Source organism: Martes martes, assembly GCF_963455335.1.
Source record: "Martes martes genome assembly, chromosome: 2".
Classification (NCBI taxonomy): Eukaryota; Metazoa; Chordata; class Mammalia; order Carnivora; family Mustelidae; genus Martes; species Martes martes.
Genome location: NC_137889.1, coordinates 71,554,220 through 71,566,340, shown reverse-complemented (window position 1 = coordinate 71,566,340; position 12,121 = coordinate 71,554,220). Strand labels below are relative to the sequence as shown.

The window sequence follows — 12,121 nt, the reverse complement described above, 5'->3', positions numbered from 1 at the left end:
AGAAAAAAATTTAGATATACAACACTTAGTAGTGTTTTCAAAAAAAATCTTCAGAGATCTGAACTGTTACTTCAAATTGATTTGGAGATTTATTACCTTTGATTGGTGACAGGTTCTTTTCAAGAAAATAAAGCTTTGTTGTTCTCAGAGGAAATGGCTTTCCAACAGCAAACTTTCCAACCAACTTTGACACAGTATTCCAAAGATATTCATAATCTTTCATAATGATATCTCCCAAATTCAAATGTAAGCCTATATGATAGTTAAAAGTACTAAATATTAAAAGTCATTACTATATATACAGAAGCATGCACTTTGACAAAATTCATAGCGTTCTGCATTATTTGTCAAACTGTAAAATTTTCAGTGAGTTCCACACTGCACCTAAATAAATAATTTACAGCTATCATAACAACAGATTTTGGATCTCTATTTTATAAGGTAAAAAATGTTATGCCACATATAACTTTACAACCATTAGAACTGAATATAACTTATTTTTCAGAGATAAGAATATTTGTAGAGAGTTGCTACATTTATACATTGCTAACTCATTTCAATGTTTGCCATGTGTAGGAACCAAATTCTAGAGGTCAAAGAAGCTTCAAGAATGCTCAATGAGTTATAGCTCTCTTAAAACACGTTTTCTTTTTCTTTGACTATTAAGAAATAGCAGAAAATTTATTCTAACAAAATAATTCAAAGAAAGAAAAACAAATTACATATAACATATAAATCAGCTTTATCTTTGGAAAAAAATTAAAATTCCCTAAATATCTCATAGTAGTCAGATGATTACCTTAATTTCAATAAATATTTTTAAATATAATGCATATATTTAAGTGAAAAATTCAACTGCTAAAATGATCTAAAAATGCCAAATACCCAAACGTGTATTTTTTCAAGAATACTTGAGTATATTAAGTTTAAAATGTTAAAATATAACTCACTCTGATTGCAACTAAATAAAACTTATATACATGTATAAACAAAGATTGAAAGGAAAATAATTGCTATGTTTTATGTTGGACATATAGGAAAATGATTTTGAAGTTTTAAATCCTTTATAATGTTTATCTCTGGATGAAAGTACAATTAGTATAATATACTAAGGTGGTACCTTCAACATGTTCATTTTCATAGTAAAAAGCAATATTCTTCAACAAAAGCTCATCACTTAAGTCTGAAAGGTGAATTAAATTCAGATTCCAGAATTCACAAATGTTTACATTGCTTAGGATGAAATATTCACACCATTTTTTCTGAAAATCAGAAATAAAACCAAGTTATTGATGATTGTTATATTAGCAATAAACTATAATACAACTTCAAATGCATCAATAATCCAGTGAAAGGCAAGTTGGCAAGGTTCTTTCAATTCTTATTAAGTTCTTTCAGGCTGGATAATGCTGAATACTTTTATCTTAAAAGGTTAGATCATAGGGAACCTGGGTGGCTCAGTGGGTTAAGGCCTCTGCTTTCGGCTCAGGTCATGATCCCAGGGTCCTGGGATCGAGTCCCGCATCGGGCTCTCTGCTCAGGGGGGAGCCTGCTTCCTCCTCTCTCTCTATGCCTGCCTCTCTGCCTACTTGTGGTCTCTGTCTGTCAAAATAAATAAATAAAATCTTTAAAAAATTAAAAAAAAAAGGTTAGATCATAAAATAAAACCAAACTGACCAAAAAATTAATTCAGCAATAGTTCTTTACTCTGAATCATAGAAATCTGTGTTTGACTCAATACAATTCTTTCCTCACACAAATTCATAGATTTGTCCCAATGCTACAGAAATACTTTTGTTTTCAAATGTGCCTCTGTTCTTTACTGAGGTTTTAATGTTTTCCAATTCTACTTTCAGGTCAAAAGAGAATTTATGAAATAGCATTTGATTGTTTAGTGGTCTAGAAGATGACGAATCCTTCAAACTCAAAGATTCCCTTCCATCTATACCTGCTGAGTTTATGATAATGAGGCTATGTTCACGCCTAACACAGACAGAATGTCTTCACTGGCCATGCTTAGTTCAAGAGTTGAGTAGACATGAGTAAACAACCTTAGCAAGTGAGAGCCTAGTCATTTTTTCAGTCAATAATAGTGTTTGGGGAATTAAATTCATTGGGGGGAAGCAAAGCCTTCTCTGCCCCACCCTCCCTCAATAATAAAATCAAATGCTTTCCATATGTGAACAATTTACTTATCTATATTGATGTTGAAATAGAACTCAGAATTGTCCAACAAAAATATAACATGGGCACGCTGCATATTTTATCCTAAATTTCCAGAAGTCACATTAAAAAAAAAGCAAAATTTTATTTTAATTAACTCAACACATCCAAAGAATTATTTTCTTTTTATGATTTTATTTATTTAGTTGAAAGAGAGAATGAGAGCGAGTGAGCATGAGAGGAGAAAGGTCAGAGGGAGAAGCAGACTGCCTGCTGAGCGGGGACCCTGATGCAGGACTCAATCCCAGGACTCTAGGATCATGACTTGAGTCAAAGGCAGCCACTCAACCAACTGAGCCACCTAGGTGCCCTCAAAGTATTATTTCAATGTGTAAACAATATAAAAATTATAATAGAGTAGTTTACATGTTTTTCATACTAAGTTTTTTTTTGAAATCTGGTGTTTCCTTTAAGTTTAGAGCACATCTCATTTCAGACTACCCACATTCCGCATGTTTAATATCCACTCGTGGCTATGGGCTACTGTTTTGGACAACCTAGATCTAAACAGATATCAGGGAGATTGACCAAGTCTCAAAAGACGTCATAAATATCAATGTAGGAGCCTCCTACCTACAGTGTAGTTTTAACTACAATAAAATGCTAAGGAGATCTCCACAAAACCATAGAACAATGGTTCTCCAACCTCAACAAGAGCCTCACCTGAAAAGATTGTCAAATAAAACACAGATTGCTAGGCATCATCCCGAGATTGATTCAGTAGCTCTGGGATGGAGCCAAAGAATTTGCATTTTTAACAAGTTCCCAGGTGATGCTGATGCTGTTGTTCAAGGGAACCATACTTGGAGAACCACAGACATGTAACGTTCTCCCCACCCAATCTTATCCCATAATACCACTGAATAAACAAACGGTAATACATGAATACAGTACAGCAAACATTCCTCATTTTATTCACTTCACATAAGAAGGTCTCCAAGGGTCAAGATTTGAATAAACATGAAACTCTCCCTTCAGAGTTTCCTTAGTTGCTTTTTCCACAGACCTCAGAATATGCCTTTTATTGTGAAATTTCAGAGGCTACCTGAATTTACACTTCCAGCTACTGGGTGTTACCAAAATGAAGTACAGATGATAGAAAAGACCAGAGGAGTGCTTGACTCTGGAGTGATCAGCTGTTTCCCTTTATCAAAGGAGCAAAGGATGGTGGGAAGGGCACAGATTTGGGAACTGGACAGTGAGGAACTTATCACCCACCTCAATCATTTATTAGTTGTGCTAAGGGGTCACTTAGCCTTTCTGAGCCCAAATGAGGACATAAGAAGTGTATTGTTATGTCTTAATGAGGTAATATCACCCACCTCGATCATTTATTAGTTGTGCTAAGGGGTCACTTAGCCTTTCTGAGCCCAAATGAGGACATAAGAAGTATATTGTTATGTCTTAATGAGGTAATATAGGTAAAGTACACACATAAAGCTGGTACAAAATACCTAGCAGCTATTTCTATCATGTCCTCAATCCATGCCATCCTAACTGAAGAGTGATTTTTTTTTCTACCAGCTAAAACCACAAAGTATGTCCTGCAGAACCATCTTAGAACATTCCATAATTTAGAAAGACTTTGTAATATCCTTTTACCTAATTACCACTGTCCATAAAATTGTTTATAAAACTCTCTGTAAGTGAAAACTATACACACAGAGTATTTATCTAAATCTGTAAATCAATACCATAATTATTACATTCATACCCTTCAGTAACTGAGTATATGTAATTCAACCTATAAAAAGTTGACAAAAAATCAATTATACGAGAAATAACTTTAGCACAAAATTTGTAGCACAATAATATTGATATGATAATGTATTATTTCAACATCTGATATGTCATGTCAATAGGTTTAATGTATTAACCTGACATGACTTTTATTGAAATGTCTAAAGTAAATCAGGGGTGCCTGGGTTGCTTAGCTGGTTAAGCATCTGCCTTAGGCTCAGGTCATGATCCCAAGGTCTTGGGATGGAGCTCTCTCTCTGGCTACCCTGCTAAATGGGGAGTCTGTGTCTCCCTCTCCCTTCTCCCTCTCATCACTCATGCATGCACTCTCTGTCTTTCTTTCTATCTCAAATAAATAAAATATTTAAAATTAAATAAATAAACTAAAAGGAGCTGGAAATACAGTCTTCCTATTCCTTTAATTAACCATAGTCCGTCTCTTCCTAACAGACTATCAAAATGCCTAGACGAAAGTTCCTCAATGGGAATTGGGATATAGGAAAATATTTTCGCCCCTGAGCATCAGCAGAACCACATGGTATTCTGTATACCACATCATAAAACCTTCAACACTTCTGTTAGAGCAGTTGTAAATGCTCACAAATATAAACCTAGATACACAATGTATTTTTCTGTTTCTGAACTTTGTTGATCCTACATATGCATTATGCTATTTCAGTAAATATAATGTAAGCACTACAAAGTAAAATCAGTCCAATTTAATTACTTCCTAGTCACACTCAGATCAATTCTTTTCATGAGTCCCCCATGCCAGGCTTTGACAGGAGTGTTTATATATTTGTGGTAAAACAACAACAACAACAACAACAAAATGTGTATAAAAAAATTTATACATTTTGGTAAAAAACAGTGCCCACCACTTAGTATGGTTGTCTCCAGTTACACCTCACTCTTCAGTATTCTACATGGGCAATAGACCCAGGTCCCTTGAATAGAGATTAAATGGTCAGTGGCTGTGGAGTGGCTTCCCTTTGGTCCCCTGGAGCTCATAGTCTACTGAAATATAGTCCTCAGGCTTAAAGATGTCTTTTCCATGTCATTTCCCACTTACCCCTCATCCGGTTTCTGAAAATTCTGTAAAGACTAGCAGATTTCCCTTCCCTTTCAATCAACTAGCATGACTCATTCAGAACCTACAAGAACTTTCAGACCCTCCCTCAGGAAGTTCAGGCACCATTTCCCACACTTTCATGGATAGACACCACACTGCATTTTCTAGTCCAGTTCCCTGGCACATATAGCCACAGGTATCCTAGGTGAGACCAGGTATCTCCCAGTATGTGTCCTAAAAATTAATCACAGGTTCTCTCTATGCACATAACCCCAAAACTTTAGGGGGATTCTATCATGCCCTTCCCACCCCACTCATGGCGACTTCATTTATTCTCCACCTCTCTGCCCTCCTCAATTCATGGACACTTTATGAGGAAGGTGCAGTATAGGCAGAAGAAAGTAATTGCATTTTTCAATAATATTTGTTATATACAGACCAATATTATTCTTTCAAAGGGCAGGAAATTTGACTATTTTCCCCCAATCCCTAAAGTAAGGGCACATCCCACTCCAACTGGAAGGTGGGGTTGTGAAGAGAGACGTCATGCAAAAAAGATCTTATCACAGGAGTTTTTTTACCTGATAGAATTTAGGGAGTTAATGAATTTAGATCAGAAAATTATATTTTAATTTTTGCTAACTTGTAGCAAAAATGTTTATTTTCAGTAATAAACCCGGATGACATGCCATACTCCTATGCCTTAGCTGGGATTTAGCACCAGTAGAAATAACATATCTTCACATTACGTTGCAAGTGCTACAAACATCTAGAGATACTGTTTATACTTACCATACATTGAAAGCATGGTAGTTACAGGACTGTCTAATGTAGTAACAAGTAAACACATATATTACTACATCACAAATATGTGTTTTTAATATTTTTTTAAGATTTTATTTATTTATCAGATAGAGATCACAAGTAGGCAGAGAGGCAGAAAAGTGGGGGGGAAGCAGGCTCCCTGCTGAGCAGAAAGCCCCATGCGGACTGGATCCCAGGACGCTAGGATCATGACCTGAGCCGAAGGCAGAGACTTTAACCCACTGAGCCACCCAGGCGCCCCTGTTTTTAATATTTTAATAGCTATTTCAATGTAACTGATACCCTTGTAATCCTAAGCATCTTATTTTATGCGTTTATATTATCCTGAGGAAGGGAGAATTCCCTGCATAGAATTCATCAGACAGCCATAGGAGACCCTAGAGGAAAAAAAAAGACAAGAAACCCTAAATGATTCTTCTTGGGTTGTTCTGATACCCTTGTTTGCTGAGAATGAGAAAGTGAGCAGATAGAGACTTGAATGAAATTCTGATTCTTTCCCAATAACATTACTCCCCTTGCAATCGTAACAGTGAAAAGCTGCTCACACTTTCACATACAGTTTTACCTCAGAGTTATGAAATAGAAGTGGTATCCTCATCACTCACCAACTCATCATTTCGAACTATTTTTTTACACTATTCTATAAAATTCTGCCTTTCTTCTCTCTGTACTATTCAGAAGTCCTCCCTAACATGCTCATTTAACAAATTCCTTGCTCACTTCCCCTCACTTAATGGTTTTTTTTCACGCTGGCTCATAGTCCCCCTCTGCCTGTGTCTTAACAACACCATGTATAACTTTAACCTCCAAGGAGATAATTATTGCAACATTTCTTGAATTTCTTATATCCAGTGACCCCCCCTCACCATTCAATCCATCTCACATTCTCATGGACACACCAATAACCTTGTCATCACCAAAACGTACCCTCCCTCTCCGTCCTTGTTTGCACTCCCCCGAGACTCAACTTCAAGTAACAGTGATCACAAGAAACACCAGCCAGGGAATGCAGAAGTAAGACAGGAAAGAAAAGAAAAACAACCTGAGGGTTTTGAAGGGGCGGGGGGTGGGAGGTTGGGGGAACCAGGTGGTGGGTATTGGGGAGGGCACGTATTACATGGAGCACTGGGTGTGGTACAAAAACAATCAATACTGTTACACTGAAAAGGAAAAAAAAAAAAAAGAATACATATACACTTAATTCCAGTAATTCAATTCAGGAATCTATTCATGATTATAAAAGCACCAGTCATAAGTGTCTTTATTCAAACATGTGCTTTGGGGAGCCTTGCTGGCTCAGTCGGATGAGCCTGTGACTCTTGATCTGGGGCCATGAGTTCAAGCCGCACGTTGGGTGTAGAGATTAAAATAATATAAATAAATAAATACATAAATTTAAAAAAAAGAAACCAATAAAGGATACATTATCCAATCCATGATCACTGGGAACAACTGGAATTTAGTTTCACTAGGGAATTCTAGGAGACAATGTAGAATACATTTCTCAACTTATATACAAGGAAGCTGGGATCTTCATCCACCAATTCCTCATCTGTCATTGGTGGAGGGCATGAGAATTAATACTCCAGCATTTCAGATCAAGCAAATAAATCCTCCAGGTGTGGAGTTGCAGGCATTTATAGGAAGATGGAAAAGTAAGTGAGTGGTAGACTCAGACAAGGAAATATTAAGTGTATGCCACACTCCCTGATGAATAATTCCTTACTCCCGCCTGTTAACCCATCCATCTAACTTTGTGTAATGATCATTCACACTTCTTTATTAATCATATCAGGACCTCAGTTCTGGATAGGACCTATCCAACAGAGTCCATTTGGTTTACCTCATGCAACCTTGTTTTCTAGTCTATCATTTTTACCATCTTCTTGCGAAGATACTAAAATCTCTTTTCCTTTTTTCTTTGCCATAAAATTATGTAAATCTACTAATAGCTTTTTTGTGCCTAAATTATCATGTCCCTTTTTTCCATACCATCCAATTGCTTTCCTTGTGCTTATAGGCATGTTGTTGAGACTGCTAGAAAAAGGAAATCATGCAATAAAACATACTGATGTCACTATAATTGTTTTGTCAAAAACTTCAAATAAGCCTTCCAAAGTGCTAGGTAGGACAGAATAATATGTTTTTGTTTCTCAATATAGTTTATCCCCTAAGATCCTTGGTAAATATTTCCAAAATATTTCACCGTTCTTAAGCTTCTGGGCTTGTTTCCTCACCACAACATTCAGCATTTCACTTTGACTCCTACTTCATAAAGAACCTTAAACCAGACACAGGAACAAAGTTATCTTACAATTTCCATCACAGCCAATGCCGCACCATTCTTTCTTTATTCTCTCCTATGAGAATGGCAATATCACTCCCTCTGTATAAGAACATAAGCTAGACCCCATCCCCTCTCACCTTACTTTCCCTGATGTTCATCCTATCCTCTCTCTTAATTTAAACATGCTCAGTCTTTGCCATTTTAAAAACATTCCTAATTGACCCACCTTCCTACCTCATTTTATCCTGTCACTTTCTTTATTCTCAACTCCTTACATATAAACTTCTCTTCACCTTTATCTTCTCCCTTCCACTCACTACTGAATCCACTCTGTCATAGATTTTTGCTTCTAACGTTTCCATTACTCTTTCTCCTTTTTAAAAAAATATTTTAAAATATTTCTCTTAATTACAATAAGCAGTAAGTCCTATGCCATTAAACCCAAAGTACTATTTTCAGTCCTCAACCTTCTATAGTTTTCCATGGCATTTGGTAGTATTAACCCACCTTTTGAAAAGCCCAGTTCCTTTGACCTTCACAATAGTCTATTCTCTAAGCTTTCAACACTATTCATCTAAGTAGCTCCTTCTCAGTGTCCCTTGCCAGTGTCTCAATCTATTCCTAACCATTTTAAATTGGAGGATCTCAGGTCTCTGTCCTAGACCCTCTTGTCTTTCCCAAAATCATTTTATCCACTGCCTTGGCATAAATTAACATCCATTGCCTAGTGATTTCCAAATCTTGATCCCCAACTCATTCCACTCTGTTAAGCTTCAACCAGTATTTCAAATTGCCTACTAGATATCTCCATTTGGGTATTTCATTGGCACCTCAAACTCAGTATCTCCAAAACTGAACTTGTGATCTTCCTCCACAATTATACTTCATACAATGGCATCATCCCCACAAATGCTCCAGCCAGAGATTTGAGTCACTTGACTTCTCCCTTTCTCTCATGCCCATAGTTAACTTGTTAAATAATTGTTGAAATTGCCTATTGGTATTCATTCTTACTTACCATTTCCTTAGTCCCTAATATAATTAACACTTACATGAACTGAGGTAACAGTCACCTAACTGGTTTCCCTAAATTCAGTTTTGCCACTACAATGCACTCTCTGCATTGCAAGCCAAAGAAAAAAATAATTTTAAATGAAAGTGTCATTCATTTGCACGAAATCATTCAGTTGGTTCTCATTGTGATTATGGTCAATTTAAATCTCCATTCTCTTTACAGGATCTATACTGTCCTTCCTATATGATTTGTCTCTTACCCATCTCTTCAGCTTTATCACTTTCCCATATTCTTTCTATTCCAGTTACACAAGTTGTGTTCCAGTTCCTTGATCATGCCATTCTTGGGGTGATCCCACATGCTGTTTCATCTCCTGTAATCCAGTATCCATCCTCTCTCCAACTTGCAAATCCTTCAAGATTTGCATTACTTCATTTCTCTTCATCCCTTAAAAGAAGCCATCTTTTTCTAACTGAATTGAATCTTTTTATTATCAGACTTTAAAGTATCCTATAATTCCTCCTTAATAATAATTTTAAAAATTTAACACTTGTCTTCCTGCAAAATGTAGCTTTATGAAAGTGATAGGGTGAGATGGGTAAATATATTCTTATTTTTCTCACTGTATCCTCAGTGTCTCTCACAATGTACATACATTAGATAAATATTTGTGGACTAGCTTATGAATTGATTGGCTCTAAAATACTTTCCTTGAACATTTTGACTGCAAGTATCAAGATTTTTAAAAATTTTCTGTTTAAATTTATCCACTAATCCCACTTCTGAGGATGAAGTCTAAGTCAATATCCCCAAATTAAAGAAAAAGTCTTACACTCAAAGAACCTGGAAAATAGCAGCATTTATAATACAACAATTAAAATCTCTTATTATCTTATAATAGGAGAATGGGTGAATAAACCATGGTATACCTATTGAAAAATAGTAGCCATTAAAAAATGAGGTTAACCAAGAGTATGAAAGAAAATTTTTAAATGTGTGAAAAGAAAAATATTTTTATATATATATGTTCATATATAATATAATATATTCCAATGTAATATATGAATTGATTTGAATAGTGGGTCACCAGCTATTTCTATTGTTTTTGCTATTTTCCTAAAGTCTACAAATTTTCTCTAACTAACATCTATAATGGACAAAAATAACCAATACATTTATACCTTCAACTCCTCTCAAGAGCAGAACAAAATGGTCACAAATCTCTTATAGTTAATGACACAAAAACCTGATCCTGACCACAATTAGAAGGAAAATAGGTTTTTTTGGTTTTGTTTTATTCTCAGATTTGATATATATCATGCTGTTTGTTATTACTACCAGAGTTTTTGAAATTAGGAAAAAATTGACTTAGGCCCTTAAACCTTTAAGGTCCCCAAACAGTTGACAATATCCCCTTATAAATCTTTTTCTTTCTTTTAATAGGCTCTTTGTCCAGCATGGAGCCCAACATGAGGCTTGAACTCACAACCCTGAGATCATGACCTGAGCCAAAACCAAGTCAGATGCTTAACCAACTGAGCTACCCAGGTGCCCCCTTATGAATCTATTTTTGAAGGTGACTGTGGTTTCTTTATATCAAACAATGGAAACAAAAAAATAAATAAACTAATAAAGAGCATATTTACCATTTCTAAGAAAGTGTGAACGTTCTTAGTCCAATGAGAAGTGATGAATCTAGTGCAGGCTCTTTGAGAAAGAGGTAAGTGGAGTAGGAAAACCACACTGAGACAATGCAGTTTACACAAATCTTCCATCTCTTGTAGAGCTAAGCAATTACTTTCCACCTGAGTAAAATAAAGAAGGTAAAATAGAGATCAGCAGACTATGAAATTGCATAGTCTGCAACTTTGCAACACCACAAAGATCAGCAGCCACATTTTGCTTTGTTACATTCTTCATTCAATAAGGCTTTTGAGGTTTTTTTTTTTTCTTCATACATAAATTTGACTGCATACAAAACACAGATGTCAGGTAAGGAGATGGGAAACTGCCAGCTCAATAGTAGTTTACATAAAGAATTTTTTTAGTATTTTTAGTTAAGCTTAACTTTACATGAGCTGATCCAGCAGTTAATGAAGTTATCTGTTCCTGTGGGAACAGGACTTTGCAAGGATGGAGCCATGCTTTAAATGTCCTATTCTGTCCAAAGCATTGTATTTTAAAAGTTACACTGAATACTATTAGAGTGAAGAAACCAGGACACATCTAAAAGAACTTATCCAATTTAAAAAAGGGTAAAGAAATGGGCATATTTAACATGATGGGACAAGGACCTCCTAGCCATCTTCAAATGTTTGCAGTGTTGTCAGTGAAACAAAACTATGATTTATTTCGGAGTGCCTCCACAGGGCCAAATAGGGTCTAATGCCTAGAAGTTCCAGCAAGAAACACTTGGTTTGGTACCATTTTTGTGATAATAATTTAAAATGTCATACCTAATGACATAAAAGATATTTTACTAAGAATATATTCAAGTAGATATTGGAAAACCAAATATAAATGATGCTAGGTAAAAGGTAGTAAACCCTATTCATTTCTGAATAGGGTTTACTACTTTTTGTAACAAAAAGTTACAAAAGGCTTCATTTTACTTTAATAAAAATTCAGGCAAGAATCCCCCAGCAGTCAGATTGTATAACAAAATAGTATGTGTACACGTGTGTGTGTATGTGTGTGCATATGAACACATATATATAGGGATGACTGTTTAGCTGGCCAGCAAACCCATACTGACCAACAGATTCTTAATGAACTCTATCAACCATAAAGAAGGTTAAGAGCTTTAGTATTTCTTCCAGCTAGGATGACACTAAGACACTACAGCAAGAATGTTCTTTCTAAAGACAGTTTGGTGTTATGGAATTTGAACAAGACAGATACAGGTTCAATCCTCATTCCACACCACAATTTAATTAAGGAATGTTACCTGGAGAACCAT

At 35.6% G+C, this 12,121-nt stretch overlaps 1 protein-coding gene across 1 annotated transcript in view; it reads right to left on the bottom strand.

Moving 5' to 3' along the window:
• The window catches only part of DDX60 (DExD/H-box helicase 60), a 116,586-nt gene that overhangs the window by 79,602 nt on the left and 24,863 nt on the right, over positions 1-12,121 (bottom strand). Inside the window, exons 8-10 of the mRNA XM_080796705.1 lie at positions 10,809-10,967; positions 1,121-1,262; positions 97-252 (exon numbers count right to left, since the gene is read on the bottom strand). Of these exons, the coding sequence (XP_080652831.1) occupies positions 97-252; positions 1,121-1,262; positions 10,809-10,967 (457 nt within the window). The remainder of the gene's footprint in view (positions 1-96; positions 253-1,120; positions 1,263-10,808; positions 10,968-12,121) is intronic.